This window comes from Drosophila serrata, unplaced genomic scaffold (assembly GCF_035046125.1).
Source record: "Drosophila serrata isolate PLE 108 unplaced genomic scaffold, ASM3504612v1 contig_382, whole genome shotgun sequence".
Classification (NCBI taxonomy): domain Eukaryota; kingdom Metazoa; phylum Arthropoda; class Insecta; order Diptera; family Drosophilidae; genus Drosophila; species Drosophila serrata.
The window spans coordinates 3,251,995-3,272,676 of NW_028257280.1; the positions used below are offsets into that span (position 1 = coordinate 3,251,995).

A 20,682-nucleotide genomic window follows, 5' to 3' on the forward strand; every position below is an offset into this window, starting at 1 on the left:
GCTACAAAACGAAATATATTCATTAAGAGGAAGACATCTATCAGTCGTTATTTTCGCAAATTCAACTAAGAACTTCTATAGAGCTAAAAGAAAAAGGATTCTTTTAACCTTATTAAAGTTTCCAACTTTTATTTTAACTCTAAAATACTATATAAAGTTTTAGAATTAAATGTTAGTTGAAAAACAAGATAAATGCATTTCAGATAACCCATTTATAGGGTAGAAATATGCTCGTATTAATATTTGTGCATTTACCAAATACTTCTTTCCCAACATGTAGAGTTATTATTGAGTTTTCCAATTGATGTATTTACTCCAAGTGAATACATCAAGTTTCACACTAATAGGTCAGTTAAAGAACGAAATACAACCAGTTAAAATATTCCCTTCTTGCTTGCAAAATCATTGCAATAACTGAGTGCAATTATGGCCTGAAAAGGGGAAAAAACAAATGTAATTAATGCGCATGTCGAATGTCAGCACCACAAATATTTATTTAACTTTCAACGATTTTCCCATCAAATGCATATTTTTTCATGGTTCCCTTTTAAAGCGCTGCCTAAAAGCATGCAATGGCCTATTTTTTGCGACTGTCAAAGACAGCCAAAAAGTATGGGAAATTAAATAGCTAAAATCTGCATGCCCACGCAGTATGAAAATTTCCAATTGGCAGCCAATAGAAACATTTTTGTTCAAGCTCTACTATAGTTATTATATAGCATTGTGAAAATATTAATTATATGTATGTACGTAATATTTTCCATCAAAAAAACATATGTTTGGGGACTTTAAAAAATCCGCTTAAAGGCGATTGCGTTTTGGTTCGCAGTTCGCATTTGGTGTGTGCGACTTTCCCCCCCGGGGGTCTTCAATAATTCAGAGAATGGAATCTAGAATTTTGGTTGTTTTTTTTTATGGGGGAGGGAGGACCCCGCTGCCAAAATGGTTGGAAAAACCTTTCGTTTTGCGGGTTCGCCGACATTTTCATTGCCGCGCGTGCCAAGCAAAAACTTGTGCGCCATCGAAATCGAATTTGACACAAATTAATTGCTATTTGATTTGACAAGTGCGAACGGCGGGGTAAGAGTGCTGCTGGTGGATACAATGAGCAACTTGCGGGGTTTATGCTTAAGTGTTATCATCTAGAAATTGCTTTATTTGTGAAATGTTCGAAGAGACATCTAATGAATACTGAATGAACTCCTTGGCATTTGTGCGGGGAGCCGAGCTCGTTGTGGCTTCTCTTAAACTGCGTTTGGGCTAGACCTTGTGAGTGGCAGCTGGCGGGGATTGGGCTGCCACTTGGGGTGGCGCCTGTGGTGCGACTTGAGGCGGCGCCGGATGAGCGTGTGCGTGTGCGTGGGGTTCAACGGGTGTGGGAGTGCTGCCTGCCTCGGTGGTGTTCAGGTGGGTGAAGTGCGGCCAGGTGGAGATCTCGGCGAACAGCCTGCCGCCAGGACACTCGGTGTCACGCACCTGCTTGTGGCCCAGCAACTTGTAGGCAGGATCAATGTAGCCCTTGAACACGCCAAAAGCGATCAGGTTTTTGGCAGCATCCAACATTTGTTTAGGGGGAAGCTCAGCTAAAAATGAAAGAAGAAATAGCAACTCTTAATAAGTCAGGTATTTGGAGAGGGAGAAAATTTCATTCCTTGGTGTTGATTTAAGATTTATTATAGTTAACTTTAAATTCTACTCACTTCGCCAATCTCCTATGAGCACAATGCCCACACTCCTGTCATTGTACTTGGGTGCATGTGCTCCAATGACATTAAAGCCACGACCTGTATAGATCATGCCATCGCCGCCAATGCCAAAGCTATAGCCAATATCGTTCCAGCCACGTTCCAGTTGATGGAAGTCCTGCATGTCCCGCATGCTCTTCATGCAATCCACTGTGGTATAGCACACGGGCGGCATGTACGAGTGATGGATAATCACATAAGGAGCAGGTCCTTGAAAATGCTCCACCGACTTGGGCAGTCGGGCGCCCCAGTCGGAGCGGGAAATAAGACGGGCTGTGGCCACGCCATCGCCCAGATTTGCCTGCTGCATGTGTTGGCTATAGCCTGTAAATGAAAAGATATATAGGTGTTTGGTTTAGTAAAAATTCTTCTTAAATAAATAAAAAAATAAATACTAAGAATTGAGAAAAATTCCCCCTAGAAATCTTGCCTCAACATCACTAACATTTTGAAATCAATAATTTGATTACTCAATTTATTACTTGTTGTTTTTCATTTCTTTTCATTAAATTCCTTCCAATTTCTGGAATGCATATCACGTTAAAAAATATTGTTGTTTTTAGTTGTTAAATTTAGCTCTGAGCATTAACGTGTTGTTTACATTCGTAATCTGGTGTCTTGTGCCCTTGACTTTTATTTGGTGATGACGAGAAAACAAGTTGGATTTTCAACTTTCGCCCAAAACGAGAAGATGCTTCGTTATATTTCATATTTCTGACACAAAAACACTTTCAAGACAGCCAACGTTTGTTGGCCTTAATTGCAAAAGGGAGGAGGGAAGGCGGTTGGTTCTGGGCTGCGGGTGCGTATACGTGATGTGTGTAGTAGGTGGGCGAAGTGTGGTCTGTGGTGCTGCTGCTGCTACCGTACATTTCTCACATTCCACTGATAAATGATAGCCGGATTCCCCAACGCGGAGGCGTCTGTCTGCGGATGTCTGCTGCGGTAACTGCGGCTCGAACGAGCCACGATTTTGTACTGACTCTGCCTGGCTGACTCCCCGATCCCACTGAAAATCCCCCTTTAACGAGAGATATACAAAGAGAGAGCTACGTAAAAAACAAGTCACCGATCGGCTCCGATTGGCAAATCGAGATCGTCATCAGTCTGTTTGCTTGAGCTGAGCGGGAATTAAATATGCTAAATTAGCGACTGCTAGGTGATTTTTATTTGATTTTGAGTAGAAAAAGTTGATAGCAGGGCATATAAGCTATCAGTATCATTTAAAAACAGCTAAAAACTGTTTGTATTCTGCGAGAAAATACTTTTAAATCGTTTAAAAATATCTTTAAAATACAGTCCGTTTTTATTTTCAGTTTGAGAGAAAATTACTTTTAAGCTAGAGGGACTTGAACATTATTGTATTACTCTTGTTTATATAATGTTGTATAAAGTAATATAATTGAAAAATCAAATGTTAGAGCCCATTTTTAGAAATAACAAACACACATTTACGTATGAAAACAAAACAAATTCCAAAATCCTCCATCAACCCTCTATCAAAATTGACTATAATGTAAATATTTGTCTCAAAGTTTTAGAAAAAATTTGCTGTATTTTTATGGCGCAATATTTTTCCATGCTTTCGTAGCAAAAGTAAATATTTAGATTGGCCCACGAACAAAAAACACAATAAAATCGAAATGTTTTGCTAGAAAAATCCGTTGGCAGATTATCTGCAGATAAAAGTATCTATTTCGGGGCAGGTCATTCCCGATTCGTTCAGCTTCGGCGCTCCATTAGCGTGACTCAGCTTAAAGCCGTCAATGCGAAATGTTTGAAAGCCAAAAGCCACATAGCAGCAGCAGCGGCAGCAGCAGCGGCAGCGGAAGCCAAGAGCAACAGGTGCTGCGGCTATGGTATCATCTATCAATGGCGTGAACGTTTGGCCGTTGACACTGCCATGGCCCTCCCCTTTGGGAGCCCAGTTCCGTTTGGCCCTGAGTCATAAATGCAAATTTCGACGACTCCAATTTGACTCGAAAACTATTTTATTTCATTCAAAATTTGCTTTATGTGTGCCGAAGGAGGAATGAAAGAGGTTTGCCCATGTTTGCGCTGCCGTCTGCCAAAAACTTCGGCACCACGCCCACTCCGGGCAATACGCCCACAGCATTTATATGCATACGGAAAACTTAGCCGGGAAAATGGCTGAACGGAAAGAGCGAGAGAGAGAGAGAGAGAGAGCGGGCGGAAACAGGAGACGCGGCACTTGACTAAGTTAATAGCGGCAGTTTCTAATTAAAATTTACGGAAAGCGAAAGTTGTGTGGGCACACAGACGAGGTCGAAATAATATATTTAACATCCTGATTTGCGCACTTCCGGTTTGGGTTGAACTGTGGAAAATAGTTTTCCCCTTAAATTTTGTATGAATTGAAGAGGTTTAAAGATGGTTTAATTATGTGGAAACGAAATTGTGGCTGTTAACTTTTTCTGTAATTTTTGGAATATTTATTTATTTCTTGACTTAATTTTTAAAAGCACAAGTTTCTTCCTCTTTTGTGCTTGAGTTAATATTACAAAGTAGTTTATGAAACTTATTATTTTGCCAACAATTGTTGGCTGCTCCTGCCTAGTGTCGCACCCGCTGTTTGGCACCTATCGTGGATCCTGAATCCTGGACTTCATCGACGGCGCGTGCTTGAATAATAAACAGAGCAGGAAGCACGAAGCAAGAGCAAGAACAGGAGCAGCCATTTGCAGGATGTGAGGGGAATGGCAAATCGTTGGCTGTTTAATTTATGCCGCTTACTTTTTTAGTGTGTGTAACATGTTAATTACATTTATATTTACAGCAAAGCTCGGAGAGCTCCGATAGCTCCGTGAGCTCTACCCAGCCACGCCCCACTACCCTAATTGTTACCCTAATTACGCGGCCTAATAATGTAAACATTAAAACTCGTTGGCCTAATCAATGTTGCAAACTTTGTGGCCCTCACTGCCACACACACACACACACACACACATGCCCCAAATATTCACACCCTTTATCGCAATGTTGGGCGATAGTTTAGGTGCCGTCAGGGGTAAATCACCTAAGCTCTTACTCACACACACACACTCAGCTTTGCAAAAAGCAATTTCGGAGGCATTTGGCGCAAAGTTCTTTGATAATTTTCGATTAATCCTACGCCGCTCCGTTGATTAAATTCTCGCATAATTGAAGTATTTAAATTACCAGAGAGTAATTAGAGTGGCAGACATGCACACACACTCTCGCCGAGCGGTTGGAGTGCTCCCTTAGGTAATTGTTTGTTTTTAATCAGGCAAAGCACATAATAGAGACATTTCAATATTATTATGTTGACGATGCTGAAGAGCGGCCCGTCGGTCGTCGGTCGTCGGTCGTCAGTCGTCAGCCGTCTGCCCATTAAACAAATATCCATCCGTGCATTGTTTCAGGGGGAATGTGCGAAATTAAGTCACGCTCGATTACAACAAAAATTAAAAAAGCAACAGGCAAAAAACGAACGATACCCGGACAACGGCAAAAAAAGTACCCGGAGCAAACAAACAGCGAAAAAAAGAACACAATAAAATCAACAAAAAAGAACGAAAAGACTAAATAAAAAAGAAAGCGAGCAATTATAGGCTTAAGTACCGACTATTGAATTCCCTTTTTTTTGCAGGTTTTTATGGTTAATCAATGTGAAAACAATTGTTAATACATGTATGCCTTTTAAATCTATTTTCCATGAGTTTATTTTTTTGGTGTAGATATTGGTTCTTTAGATGGAGTTACATCCTTACATCTTAGCTGATTTTCACTCATATGTAGATTGAGGCGAGATTATATAACCAAGAACTTAAAAAGTTATTCCGAGCAAAGGAATCTCATAGATTCTAACTTCGGTGAATGATATTTTGAACCGTTTTTATAGCAGTTTGTTATACTTGGGAATTTTAAGATACATTTCTAGATCTAGATCTAGATTAGATCAAATCTATCTAATTGCATTCTTAGAAATTTGTAAGGTACCAAATTTGGTATCCAAACTAAAATATATTTAAAATACAATATCCCAAGCTCTTTTCTCATTCATATATTAAGTATGATAAAACTTTTCATTAATAAACAAATTCATTCATATTTTTCTCTTACTATAAAAAACATATACCATTATCTCCGTTTCATAAGAATTCTCGTAATGCAAGAGCAGATGATAAGAGTACCCAGTGCCTCAGTTAGGGTGCCGGTATTATTATGAATATTAAAATCAAAAACAATTTCACTCGCCCGCTGGCTGTCAGGCCGTAAATGACAATTTTGTTAAATGTCAGTAATTAATTGAAACAAAAAATCACATATCTTGACAGCGTGCAAATTATGCATATATTATACGTCAGCTATCAGTGCTCGGTGCATATATAGATATATGTGTATAAAATATGTATATAACAGCTGTCAGAGCTCAACGGACACTGATTGCAGGTGATTGCAGGGCGCTCAGATAAAATAGACGAGAAGGTGGGATATCTTCTGCATTTTGCAGACTTCGATAAGAAAAGCCTCTCGAGCACACGACACTTACCCATCATTGATAGCAGAACTAATCCCAGTGCTGTCATGTTGCTTTTTCCAGCTGAAGTTTATTGTTGCTTGTAGCTTGTTGCTTTTGCTTACTGCTTTCTTCTAGGTGCTTCTGCTTTCTGCTTTCTGCTTTCTGCTGACGCGATTGTTTTGTTGTTTGTCTGGCTTTCAGCTACTTAGGAACTTGTGTGTGCGCACAAAATGTGACTTTGATTTAGGAACTTTTGTGTCGATTGCTGCTAGTTGATACTTGTTGTTTCTTTGTTTGTTTGTCTGCTGCTCTTAGTTTGTAGTTTGTTGGTTTGTTGGCTTTGTTTTTTAATGCAGCGGCAAGAAATGTGCAAAAAGATTTCGACAATGTGTGAAGGTCAGACTTTGGTTCGCAGCGCTAACATAGCGGCTCTATGCTTCGTATCACAAGCGCGAATGTTGGCCAGCATAAGGGCGGGCCTGTGTTTATAGAAAAATCCAAACTAAATTCGCACCAACTCTGCCGCTGCTGCCGTTGCCGTTGCTGCTTCTGCCGCTGCCTTTGCCTCTGCTTTTGCTACTGCCGCAATGCCAAACAAATCGTTAATCGCATGAAACTTATTGGCAGATCGCGCTCTCCACTCGCTCTTTTAATATTCATTTTGCCAGCACTTCCGCTCTGCGAGCGAGCTTTTTACCGCCTCTGCTGCGGTCGGCGTTGCCGTTGCTGCCGCATTTACCGCCGCTGCCTCGGCCAACGTCGCTGCTCCTGATAAAGCTGTGTTATCAGCGCCTTTAGGGGGATCGCCGGGCTACGCAGAGTTCCATCTAAGGTCAGGCTGCGGTCTTTGGGGAAATTCAATATGGTAATTGCTGATTCCGCGGTGAATTACATTCACGCCTGCGAATCCATTGGCCCCTATTAACCACATTTCACCTCTTCGGTTCGAATCGGCGGTACTTTTTCCAATCCAAAGGGTTCTTTTTTTCGAGCACCGACATTACGAGGGTCGACGCTACACGTGTCAGCGTGAATCGGCAGTTCTTGGTATAGATATAGATAAATATATGCCTGCACGGAGAGAAAAATGCACTTAAATGTGCAAAAGATATTATATCTTTTTGAAATTATTCGGTCTTGCGTTCTTAAAGTTTGATTTAAGGGAAAGAAATCTTGGGAATTTCAAGGAAATGGTAATCAAAAGGGTAAATGGTTAGATATAGACAAAGTAGAAATGCAAATCGAGTAGAAAAATCCTATATCACATTGAAAATATTGCAAATTTGTGATATATCGAATTTAGAAACATGGGAAAATATAGTTTTTAATATAATTATTACCGAAGAAAGAAAGGATAATATACACAAATGCAGTGTACAATTTAATTATAAGATCGTATAGAGAATCGATAAGAAATAAGCTTAAAATATCTGGTCTTTTTGAATCGCTATTTATTTATGATTTATATGACAATTTTGTTCGACAACTTGAACCTTAAAAAATTCATAACTAAGCCAAAAATGAGTTAATTTTAATTCGGAAAGCATTCCTATGCTAGTTTTTATTAGGGTAATAAATCTGCATACTCAATTTAAAATAAAAAATTTGATCAATTTTTGACAATTTTAACGATGTAACCCCTTATAAAATTTTGAAATTTTGAAAAAAAATTTCAAAAAAATAGTTTTCTTCCAAACATGTCTAGATCGATTCGTCTTTTCGTGCTGATCAATAATATATATAGTTTATAGGGTGGGAAATAACTCCTTCATTGCAAAACAAGCTTCTGACTAAAATAATAATACCATTCTTTGACCCGATACTTAACAATAATTATATATGCAAATTTGTTCTATAAACCAGAGTTTACAAATTTCAAAACTAAGCCAAAATAGCATTAATTTTCATTTGGAAAGCTGCCTTATGTTAGGTTTTATTAGTTTAACAAATCTGCATACTCACTTTACAATTTAAAGAAATACAATTTTTTGACAATTTTTCACAATTTTAATGAAATGAAACCATTATGAAATTTTGAAAAAATGGACAAAATTTATTTTACGACCGGACATGCTTAGATCGACTCAGTTTTTAATGCTGATAAAGAATATATATGATTTATAGGGTCGGAAATGACTCTTTCATAGAGTAAAATGATTTTTACTAAAATAATAATACCATTGCACGGGTAAAAATATATGCGAAAGATTGTATTCAATGTACTTGTATCTTTTTCCGATTACATAGATCTATATGTATATTTACAAATATAATTTCAGTTTTAACGTATAACTAAGTTTTTTTTTTATTAGCACGTTTTGTAGATAAGTTTAATAACATTAGCCCACATTTATTTCAGTGCATGAAATGGCTATACTTTAACCTATCACTCTGATATACAATTAAGGTTAATCATCGACAAAAAACGCCACCTAGGGTATAGGGCGGAACCCACGCCTCGTGTTTTCCGCAATCACAACTTCCGACGGGGGCGATAGTTATTAACAACTATAACAGTTATAGTTTATGGCAATCTGACGACCTTGATGCGGATCGCTGATCATTGGGATTGGCAGCACTCTCACTCCACTTCAAGTAGTTCAATATCGGTCAGTCTTGAAGGTCGTCGCTGATAAGAGCCCACTCTATCGGGACCCATAAATCAGCAGTGGGGGAACTTTCTGTTGACAATCTCTTTAAACAATAGTTGTGCAAATAATAATTGCTGGTGGGAAAGTCCGTGAGATCACTCAGCTGCAGACAGTTTTCAGTTGAGAGTCAGCCAATTTAGTAATTTATTAATACTCTATCAATATGTCTTTGAAGATTTATAGTTTAGACAATTCCATCTCCACAATTTCTGGGAAAGATAGTTTTTGAAAAAAGTCCCTCCCCATCTATGACTCATTCGTTGACGAATACTAATATTTTAATATGTAAATAGAGCTTTATTTTTTGAAGGTCTGTCATTTCTCAAAATTTAGGTTACAGTTTTTTTTTAGAGATATTTTAAAGTTGTTAAATATTTTTAGCCTTAAAGATGCTTAATATATTGTTATTATTCTTCATATCATATATTATTATTGCTGATTCGCTTTTCTAAAATCGTTTTTGTATAAGTTTTTTGCATTGCCTTGTTTTTCAGAACTTTTTTGTGCCAAGTTTTCTGATGGTTGTTACAAACCAAATTTAACATTTTCCTTTTGGATTTCATCACTCAAAGTAAGGTTTCTTGAATGTTCTTGAAGGGTTTCTGCTTCCTTTGGAAATTTCTCTCAAGTAGTTTTATTTACAAACACTTTAAGTGCCACTTAATATATTATTATTTCCATACAAAGAACTTGATAAATTATCGGTATTCCTTTTCAAATAGAACTGATTAATTTTGCACTTTGATTTCTGGTATCATTTCCTGACCAGATTTTAGTTTCACGAAAACCGTGACTTGGTAACTGTGACAGCATCTCTGTCCCTGATTGTTCTCTGTGTCATCTGTGCTTTCTTTGACCACCGCCACCGGACATACTCTTTTAATTTTTTTTATGTGTGTGTTTTAAATTGGTAGTATTTTTTTTTTTTTTTGGGCCGGGGATGCCCCTCGGTGTGATCATTTGGGTTTCGGGGGAAGCCCACTGCAAATGCCGGTATTAAATTGCTTTAGTCGGATAGATAGACAAATTAACAGCATTTTATTTTCCGTCGTCGATTTATGGCAAACAAACACATTCCATCTTCATCTCGATCTTAATCTAAATTTGTATCGTTTTTTCGTCGTGCACACACACAGGTTTTTCGGGTCGAAAATTTTAGGGGGAGCACCGCGCAGCGCCAGATGCGTTCTGCTGGCGCCGCCCCGGCCAAAAGGAAGTCCAAATCACCAGTCTCATTTTCTCTCAGGTGTGTGTATACCTGGAGCTGCTTTATTTTATTTGCTGTTTATACTTGTGGCAAGGTAAACACGCAGGCCACACGCCCCACCCCGAACTTAATATTTATTACACTTCAAAAAGGGGAAATTTCTCGAACGCTCTTGGAAATTGTTGAATTGTTTTTAGCAGCAAAATAGTTGTGGCTGAAGTTGCGTACTTACCGCAACTCGTGGCCAGCTGTTGTTGTTGCCAGAACTGGTCGTAAGAGTCCGTGAGTGGTGGGTGGTGTTGTGTGACGGATCCAGACGCCTTGTCGCCCATGTTGCGTGCCACCGTCTTTGACGGCAACTGAACTATAGACCATTGGCTTCGGCCGAAGAGAACTCGAACTGGAACTCGACTATTTTTGGGGCGCCGGCCCCTGTGTCAACAAGTGCCTTTGATTAGGCCTTGTAATCTCAAATTGCTCTTCCTTTTCGAGGGGGTATAAGAACTCCCTTTAGCAGGGAGAACACATTTTTAATCCAATCCTCCTGGCTCTGTATAAAACAATAATAATAATTGCCAGGCAAACGTTTATTTTTAAGTGCAGAACACTCGTTCTGGCCCATTGTTCGGGCATAAACGTAATTTTTATGCCTCTCGATATAACACTGTAATAAGTTAAGATATGTTTACGACCACAGGTGTGCGGTTGAGATAACCACACGGTAAAGAATTTAAGATATTTTCTCTTTTATTTTTGATGGGATAAATTGCTTGGGGGTTTTCATTTCAGAGGTGTAACTTTAACAGGATATTAAGTAGAACTTAAGTGGACTTTGCATAAGCCAAGCAATAGGTTTATGGATTTTGATTAAAACTATAATTTGTTAATTACTAATATTTTTGTAATGAAACATAGGTCTGAGAAGAGTTTCTGAGAGTTTGGAGGCAGTTGTTAGGGCATCCCCTGATCGACTTTCGGCAGGTAACAATACTGACCATTGTGCTCATAATTTACCCTTCGACGGCTGGCTCCCCCCACTAATCGCACATCTTATCAGGGTATTAAGTGCGCCGCACACTAACTACGCCTTGGCACGCTCTCCCGATGAAAAATGCTGGGGAAGAACAAAAACAAAAATCACGCAAAATCAGAGGCAAAATCACAGGCATTCTTTTATTCGCCTGCGAATCGACAATCGGGGTATTCACCAAGGTAAACATTATCGAAGCCAGAAGCTTTACACTCTCTGGCACATTAGATAAATAAACGAGTGTCTCTGCGCGCGGCTGTGTGTATATTACAATTAACAAAAGTAATTGCAATCTCGCTGGGGGAAGCCCCGAAGCCGGAACGGGGCTCAATGAAAACTCTTTGATGGCTGAGCCCATGCAAGAGTCGATCTACTCGTACACAGCGAATAATCAGTGCATACTTGACATATCTTCGCTTCAATATTTCATTTCACTTCATTTCCGCTATCAAAATAATCTTAATCGTAATGAATTGGTCGCACCAAATCGAATAAATATCAGATAGCATTTAATTTATTGATATGAAAACCAAAGGGCCCCTCTGTCTGAATGTCTTACGAAAGAAATTTAAGTGCTGGTGATAGGGTTTGATGGGGGGTTTTTTCTTTAATTTAAATTTTTCAAATCGAACATTGAACGAATCGCAGGAAAATCAGGGTATTCACCCAATCAAAGTGATCAATAATAAACAAATTAATCAAGCTGTGACCCCGAAATAAAAACAGGCACTAAAAGGGGGAACTTTGTTAGTTTTCATTTAAGTATTGTTCCATTAAACGTTTTAAAGTTTACTTTCTACGAATCTATTGTTCAGATCACTAAGTATTTACGCGGTACTATAGTGTTAAATTATATTCTAAATACAAGAAATATCCATTAAGTTTTCTTTTCTGTGCATACCCATTTAGATGTTATGTATATACCAACACCCCCAATTGAAGTCTTTGGCAAAACGAACAATTCATCAGATGTCGCCATATCATTGTCTGTGCTGATTAGTTACGCCTTGCTGGTTGGCAGGAAAATTCACCCATCAGGGGTGTTGGTTGATGGGGAGTGGGAGTGGGGCCACCAGTCGGAGGGGGCAGGACAGACTGGTATCCTTGTAGCGGCACGCACATGCCATATATTAGGACGCATAAAATGACAAACGACTCGCGAGGCGCGTAAATTGAAAACGCGCTGAGCCTGTGCGAGATTGCCTGCGGAGGGGAATTGGTCGCTGGCAGGATAACGCGATGGCAACGTGGCAATGGTGGGTATATGTACCACGGGGTGGCGGTACATGGATTTCGGCGACTTTTTGGCTGTTTGTTATTGCTGCCAGCGAGCTGTCTCACTCCCAGCTCCGAGCTCCGAGCTCCGAGCGAGCTGCTCGCTGGCTGTCGGCCAAAAACTTTGCCAAAGTATTCAAATTAAAATTTCAATTAAGGAAGTGAATTTGTGTGTGCCGAAAGTGTATTAAGTCTATATAGCGGTGGCATCTTGGCATTTCACTGCTCCTGCTCCTGCTGCTCCTACCTTATTCCACGTGTGCCACGCCCACGCCAGAACCCGCATCAGCCCCCACAAAACCGAACCAAACTGAACTGAACATAACAGATCCCGCCTCTCAGTGGCATCGTCGCCTGTTGTTTGATTTATTGCCAAAGTTTGTCGTCTGTCATATGACATAAGGAGTACTTTGTTGGAATATTTTACATTTCATTCCCTTCCCCCTCGAAATCCCCCCCTGCAGAGCCCACTGCCACGCACCTTGCTCGCATTTTCCATTGAATTCGCAATGAGCCCCCAAAGAGGCTTTGATCGGAGGCCTCTCTGGTGGGCATTATTAATAATGCAATCAATTTGTAAACAATTTGGCATATATCAATGCGCTTCGTGCTGGCCATAAATCTTTGGGAAATTAGCTCTGCTCTGCTCCCCTGCTCCTGGTTGGGTTTTCTGCACTTTAAAATATTGAAATATAGTTTTGTTTTACCAAATAGAAACATTTACAAATGGAGTCAAGGGAAAAGTTTATAGATGTTGAGGGTTCTAACCTAGCATAAGATCAGAATATATAATATCTTCTAGCATTTGGCTCATATCTCTGGGGTTCAAGTGGCCATCACTTTTTAAATTGAACAATGATTTAAGGGCTTTCCATAAATTGTTCCTCTAAAAAATTCTGGCTGAAGGAAAGCCGCCAAAAATATTGTTTTCTCTTTTTTCCTAGTGTGGTCATTTGCATCCCGACTCCTCTAACAATCTGCTGGCCTGCCTGACTGCCTGCCCTGTTTGATGGATTGGCGGCTGGTTCTGGCCGGGAAATGTTTCGGGAGCATGGCAACGGCTACGCCATAGTGTGGACAGGGGCCTCTTCCGGCAGATTTTGGCCATATTTCTGCGTTTTTGGCTGCTCGACTGGCTGCCGCTGCCGCTGCCGCTGCCCTTTCTGCTTCAGCTGGTGCTGGCGCTGCTTTGGCAGTTAGTGACAGCTGCGGTGATGGCTGGCTGCAGTTTTGGATGGGGAACTGGGGGAATGGCGGGGGAAAAACCCAAAATGAAGCGCCGGGGAAACCATAACGCTTGTCCGGTCGCCAGCCATGCATTCACTGACCAAAAGCGGGACGAGCAGGGGGGTGGGGCCTTTGACTGGCCAAAAGAATGGAATTCGTTGGTGATATTTGCCCAGAATTTCGAATTCCCAGTGGTCGGTCCGAGTAGGCAGCACAAAAGACAGGCACACACAGCAGTCGTCAGAAAAAGGGAAACACTACGAACAGTAAACTTTCAGCTCTCGGTTTTCCCCCTGTATCTCCGGAGCGGAATATATCTCCTTTCACCGAGGTGAGTCTCCTGGCCCGGTTCAGAGTTGAACATCCTGGTGAGCTAATTGAACGAAGTTCCTCCATGAAGTGTGTGTGTCCAGCTGAGATTCTTTCCTTGTCGAAGAGAAATTGCTTCCTTTTCATTTTTTTCATTCTCCTCCCTACACCACTATAGCTCGCCTTGGCCCCAATTTAAAAGTTTATGAACTTGTCTGCCAAGTGGCGCCTCCAACCCAGACTCTCACCCATCTTTATCTCTCTTTTCTCATATTTTTTCTGTGTGTTTTGGCAGGAAGATGTCGGGGCGCCTCAACCAGCAGCACGCGGCGTACGCGCAACGCATGGAGCAGGAGAACAACCGGGTGCAGGCCACCCAGGCATTGAACAGCTACTACAGCCACTGGGGCAAGGTGACGTCCCGTTTCGAGAACTGGACAAACAAAGAGTATTACGAGAAGGCCGACCAGAAGCTGCAGTCCAGTCGCGAGCAGAAGGAGAAGCAGACGGCTCTCGATGAGCGAAAGACGAGGCTTCGCCAGCTCTTGGCGCTCGAAAACGAGACTTACGACACCGAAATGCAGCGACGCCGGAGGCCCCGCGAGCCGGGCGGCGGTGACCTCCAGATGCTGGGCAGGGTCAACCAGTCGCTGAAGGAGCAAGAGCAGCTGCGTCGCAAGCTGGAGATGGAGGCCAAACTCTACGGTCGCTGGCGGCATGGCGTCGATGACGAAAAGCTACTCTACCAGTCCAAGTCGGACAACGAGGTGCTGGCGAAGCTCAACTGGCTGGACCGCCAGATCGAGAATCAGCAGCACCGCGAGGAGCAGCAGGCCCTGGCCGCCGAGCGTCAGTTGCTGCTCCAGCAGGAGATTAACCGCACCGAGCAGGCGCAGAAGGAACGTCAGCAGATCCGGGAGCAGCAGATCCGCGAACTTCGTGCTCTTCAAGAGTCGCACATGTCGGAGCTGAGACTGCGCCAGGAGGAGGCAGAAAAGCTGAAGGAGGAGGAGCAGCAATTCCGGCTCTTCCTCGGCGAGCTGGACAAGGAGAAGGAGCTGCTGGAGGAGAGCACAGCTCTGGTTATCCGTCGGGCCGATGCAGGGCATGCCTTTAACTTGAAGAAGATCAAGGTCTTCATCCGTCAGCGCAGCGAGGCCAGTCGCAAACAGATCTCCCTATGCATCAATCTTCTCCAGCGGATGGCCAACTACGTGGTCAAGGCGGAGGACTTGCAGGCTCTCCTCACGAAATATCGCTCGGATCTGGCGAGCGAAGAGCTGGCCTGCACCCAAATCGAGACCATGTACGAGTCGGAGGCGAAGTACAACCTGCAGCGCTGCGAGGAGACGTGGCGGGAGCAGCACTTGCAGCGCTACGGTGAGCTGAGCAAGCTCATTGAGCAGGAGAAGGATAGCTTGGGGGCCCTGCTCCAGGCGAACATCACGCAGCAGCAGACGGTGGTGGAGCTGAGGAGTCAGCATCTAACCGGCATTGAGCAGGCCAACAAGCAACTGGAGCAACTCAACGAAGAGCAGCCTGAGAAACCGGCTCCCTCGGTAATCGATCTCAAGGTGACGGAATCTCAGGCAGCTCCTTTGGAGGAGGACCCCGTGCCCAAAGTGAGCAACTCGTTCTCCAACCTCAACCTGGATGTGTGGCAGGATATGCCACCCACTCGCAGCGAAATGGATTCTCAGCGTCTCACCAAAACCCGTTCCCTGAATGTGGTCACTTCGGAGACGGCGGCTCCACCGAAGTTTGCTCGGAAACGTGTGGCCTGGACTTAACGGAGGGTCGAGCCTTACATATTTCCATCGTTCCAGCTTAAATTTAAATAGTATTACTAGACTTAGTGCTAGCTTAAAGTCGGTTTAGTTATAGTTGGACACTTGTGAACTCACTACAGCCACTTCACGTGCTCGCCACTCCAGCACACTTCACTACACTCCACTTATTCCTCCCACTCCACAATGACGAGACCTCTCCCCCACACTCCAATGGACACCACTATGTGCACTTGTAGTTGATAAGGCTGATAGATAGGCGCGCCCCCCTCGATTAGGGGGCGGGGTCGGGCAATAAATCACTCAATTTGTGGGCCAGCAGGAAGTAAGTCTTTAATTATTGTCCAGGGCAAGTCAGGATAGAATGCGTATGAAACAAAGAAATAAATTGTATGATTCCAGACGGGTGCCTTATAAAATATTTCTATGGATTTTATGGAAATAGCATTATTATGTTATTTTTTTAAGACTTAAGAACGTCGGCTTTTATTTAATAAATCTTGGACCTCTGGCGTATAAAATATATAGATGAAAATATATATAATAAATGAATACATATGTATACCAAAAACTGACATTTCTTTGTTTTATAAAAATATGGGCAGTACAAATAAATAAAATAAAGTTAAGGGTTGTATAACTTCGTATAAAAAACTACTTTTTGGCAGTTCAGTTTTTAAAGTTCTAATACTGTTTACACCAGTGCGTATACGTTATTTTTTTGGACTCCGATATTAATGCCTGAAATAGAATTTTAACAAAATTAACTTCTGGAAGCCGAATTATATACTCCTGCAGTTTGCAATTAAATAATGGGGTCCGGGAATTGATCATAACTCAGCTTGTGAATATAGGTATTTTTTTTTAAGTCTTTTTATCGATGTTTTATATGAAAATTTTATTCGACAAATGAAATTTTAAAAATCTCATATCTAAGCAAAAAATTCATTTATTTCAAATCGGAAACCATTCCCATGTTTGTTTTTATTAGCTTAATAAATCTACATACTCGATTTAAAATTTTAAATTTTTTTACAAATTAGATTTTTTGGCCAATTTTTGACAATTTTAATGATGTTTTTGAAAAAAATTTTTTTATTTGAAATTTTAAATTTTGAAAAAAATTTCAAAAAATTTGTTTTCTTCCAAAGATGGCTAGATCGATTCTATTTTTGATCCTGATCAAGAATATATATGATTTATGGAATCGGAAACGAATCCTTTGAGCGTTACAAGCGTTTGACTAATATCATAATACCCTTTCAAAGGTATACAAAGAAGTGAAAATAGGTATTTTTAGATGTCTAAAAATTATTACAGCGACCAGGAAAGTGCTACAGTTTATTTTAAATTTTATTTATTCACTTTAAGCAGAGTCCAAAAAAATTACGTATACGTACTGTTGTATTTAGTATTTTAGTGTTTAGGAAAAACTAGTCACTAAGAATTAGGTTTTAATTTCACTATTTTTCATATATTTAAATAAATCCCAATAATCATACCTTTTTTTGTAGGAGTATATCAAAATGGTTTGCCAAACTGGGCTGACAATAAAGAGGCTTCGATTGAAGAATCCAATTGCAAACTGCTTGGGTTGGTATTAAATAAAATGTATATTAGATTATATTAAAAACTTATTGCATTCAAGATATATAATTAAATGCAGATTGAAAGATTAATCCACAAATATTCAAAACTGTCCTGAAGACATCCTAATGACATCCAGTTTGTGTTCTCGGTATTCCAACACATGTACATGTAGTTTAATTATGGTCAACACTCAATGCTCCCTGGTAGGTCAGATGGCGATTTGCATTTCAATCGTAATTAATACTTGTAGATTTGAGCAAATCTCGGGACAGTTTCCGGTGGCGAGGCACTCAAATGGCGGAAACAGGAGTAATAATACTCCATATACGAACTGGCAGGCATTATTTAATGCATGTTATTCATCATCTATTTGAATAGATTGCCACTCTCCCGCTCGTCATCATCGTCCCGCCCCCCAAGTCCCACTCCATGAGCCCTAAGCTGCGCCTAATGGCCAAAATGCTCGCAAATGATGATGAATACGTTTCAATTACTCTACTCGAACTCTCCATCATTGGAATCTAGTAGGAGGAAAGGTAGTAATATTACGGGGAGGACTGGTGGCCAGCCGATATCATTTGATTGCTACTACCTGGCCAGGGACTCACCTTGTGAGTTTTGTGAGGTGCGGGGTAGGTGGACTGTCCGTTCAGTGCACATTTATGAAATATTGGAAATTATTATCTGCAATTATTTGGGACAAACTCGGCAGTTTGCTATGGTGGCATAGAAAAACGATGCAGTCGATTTAGTGTTAATAAAACCAAGACATAACCAGATATTCATGCATGCCATAAGCATACATTTTATATAAAGTGGTGTATAGTAAAGCTTCCAAGCTTGTGAACATTAAAAGATAATATTTAATTATAAAAAACTATTGATAAATATTTTATAAAATATGTATTTATAGTATGAGGAATCGTAAAAAATTGTGATACACTAAAGAAGATGCAGATAATTTTATATTCTTGATGATTTTGTTAGTCTTATATGACTTAATCAGTATATTTAATTATCTCTTACCTTGATTGCAATATAATTGAAATTGAATACAACTTTTACTTTTAGATCTGAGCTCTGTTTTATTTAAAATCTTCAAATTACTGGTTGCCTGTAAATCCTTTTTAAACCGAAGGCAAAATAACCGCTTAGTTCGTCCTTTTCGAAAGCGATTTCGCCTTATTGAGATTGCTTCCTTTATCAAGTAGATCTTAAGCGAATCCTTATGTATCTTCAGTTCTCTAGTAAATGCTTTTTTTGCAAGTTCATTCAATATCGAACTATGAAGTTGCTTTTTCGTTGTGCCCTGCAATACTATCAAGTGCAAAAGAAATAAAATCTGTACGAAAGAGGCCACTCTCAAGATTTTTTCTTGTGGTCTTGAGAGTGAAACCTTCGTGAGCTTTCCTTTTTAATTGATTCATCTTATCGAAAGTAGACTGTGGCTGGCACATATACATATAGGAAAATATGCCAAATATGGCCAGTGCACGAGGCAGAGCAGCGGAGCAGTGCCTTTGATTAAATTTCTTTGAGTGTTTGGGGCACACAAAATGCAATTTCATTTGCACTAATGGCTGGCGTCGCAGTCACAGTCGCAGCCGCTGTCTCTGCCTCTGCCTCTGTAGGCGTCGCTGTCCCGGCCAGCTGCATTTCCGCTGTCAGCAACAATGCAGCGGCGCAGTCGAGGAAAACGGGCCAAAACTGGGAAAAACAGGGCGAAAAAGTGCCGAGGAGAGCGAAAAAACAACAAAACGGGTGAAAAAAGATTGTTAAATTGAATTAAAACCAACAGCGCAGCAGGGGGGGCATGACGCAGACGACGTGGGTGCATGCCAGCGGCGGCCAAGCGGAAGGTATATCATGATGAGAAGAATTGCATGCCTCTGCCTGCTCCAAGAGACCACCTGCTCCTCCTCAAGCTCCTGCTCCCCTCCGAGTCCGCTTTAATGGTGTTACTGCAACGGTGGCCATTACCAACTTGGAGCCATCTGCACGAGGCTTGTTCAAGCAATAAACGGAATTTGAAGGCTGCCACTGGTGCCGCATTGACCCCCTTCCTTCTTAGCAGCCACTGGCCACAAAAAGATTACAATGTTTTGTTGGAAATGGCAACTGGAAAAACTATTATTCCTGGTAGGACCTTAAAAAACAGCAACGAATACAAACAGAGTTCAACACACAATTGTTATAAATTAAGAGCCATTAAAGGGATATTCATTAAACATATTTATATATAAACGACAAGGATAACTAAATGCATGCTAAATGAGAGTTATTAATTAAGCGCAGATTAAGTGTAAAGCTTTTCAAACACAAAATTAAAACTAGGAACAAGGAACACGATTTAAATACTTGATATTTGGCATGTAAACTTTATATTAATATTATACGTATTTATATCATATTACATAGTTTAGTGACCCATCTCGTAAAACCACAAATAAGCCACCTTCTCCACCCATCAACTGCAAATTAATTAACGAAAATTTGATTAAATCAATTGCATTTGATTTACCCTTAAAAAGCCAGGCTAATTGCGGATTAATAATTAAATTCTGAACATTTTAATATGTTTCATGAAATTTTAATGACATTCCTTGTTATTGTTTGCCTTCTATTATTTACACGGCCGTGTTTAACCAATGAGCCGTACCCGAACATGTACATAAATAATATTAAATAATTATTTTTGACATTTATTATAAACCATCAATCGCGTTGGCAACCCCGTCAGGCACTCGTTTGTTTTGTCATCTGCCGCATATCACAATTTTTGGGGTCCCATCATCAACAACTTGTTGGGTTTGACGGTTGGAGTGTATTTTCGACTAGGCAACCATCGGATGGTGCTGGGACCAAATAACTAGACTGTTCTGTTAAACGTGGAAATTCGGGCGAATTTCCGCATCAAAGAGTTTGTATGAATCGCGTGTGCCGGGGATTTTGTGGCAACGTGTTGCCATCGTCGGCTTACGCCACGATTATAACAGGTGCGGAGTGCGGATTGACTTGGCTGGGTGGCATAATCTGTCAGCCGACTGTCCCTTAAATAAGATTAACTGCTGATGCGTATGCGGCTGGGCCTGGCAAGGAGCAGTCGTCCACAGAAGGAAACAATAATGCGATGAATTCGAGCCATGCTCACGTCCGTCGCATTCGCACAGTCGAAGGAGACTCAGACTCCAGGCGTTGCCGTTGCCGTGGCCGTTGCTTTTCATCCGGGCGACATTCCCGTCAACAATTCAGCAAACAATTGGCAAATGTGGCCATAAAAGCATGACAGTTGTCACTGCCGTTGTCGTTGGCGATGACTCGCCCTCGTCCTCGCCGTCGCCAGAAGCTGCCTTTCAA

General features: G+C 40.9%; 2 protein-coding genes across 5 annotated transcripts in view; one reads left to right on the forward strand and one right to left on the reverse strand.

Moving 5' to 3' along the window:
* Positions 1-16,310, forward strand: part of LOC110186464 (uncharacterized) — a 34,334-nt gene extending 18,024 nt beyond the window's left edge. The window contains exons 1-2 of one of the 2 annotated variants that reach the window (XM_020955652.2): positions 13,815-13,970; positions 14,244-16,310. In XM_020955652.2, the coding sequence (XP_020811311.2) occupies positions 14,248-15,738 (1,491 nt within the window). In that variant the 5' untranslated portion in view covers positions 13,815-13,970; positions 14,244-14,247 and the 3' untranslated portion in view covers positions 15,739-16,310. Of the gene's footprint in view, positions 1-13,814; positions 13,971-14,243 lie in introns of those variants that run through there. The other variant, XM_086840438.1, reaches the window with a different exon arrangement.
* PGRP-LB (Peptidoglycan recognition protein LB) lies at positions 1,122-10,496 on the reverse strand. 3 transcript variants are annotated; one of them, XM_020955685.2, is made up of 3 exons: positions 10,340-10,496; positions 1,701-2,069; positions 1,122-1,583 (listed from the first exon to the last, which is right to left on the reverse strand). In XM_020955685.2, exons 1-3 carry the CDS (start codon positions 10,437-10,439, stop codon positions 1,261-1,263), a joined length of 792 nt encoding a protein of 263 aa, XP_020811344.2. In that variant the 5' UTR covers positions 10,440-10,496; the 3' UTR covers positions 1,122-1,260. The 3 variants fall into 3 exon arrangements, with proteins under 3 accessions (XP_020811344.2, XP_020811345.1, XP_020811346.1); XM_020955686.2 differs by lacking the exon at positions 10,340-10,496 and adding an exon at positions 6,280-8,707; XM_020955687.2 differs by lacking the exon at positions 10,340-10,496 and adding an exon at positions 2,616-2,750.
* Positions 16,311-20,682: the final 4,372 nt, after the last annotated feature.

Coding starts and splice junctions, on each gene's coding strand:
- PGRP-LB (XM_020955685.2), bottom strand. CDS start 10,439: ATGGGCGACAAGGCGTCTGGATCCGTCACACAACACCACCCACCACTC. Junction 2,070..10,339: donor ACAGCTGGCCACGAGTTGCG/GTAAGTACGCAA, acceptor TTTCATTTACAG/GCTATAGCCAACACATGCAG. Junction 1,584..1,700: donor GCTCATAGGAGATTGGCGAA/GTGAGTAGAATT, acceptor TTTCATTTTTAG/CTGAGCTTCCCCCTAAACAA.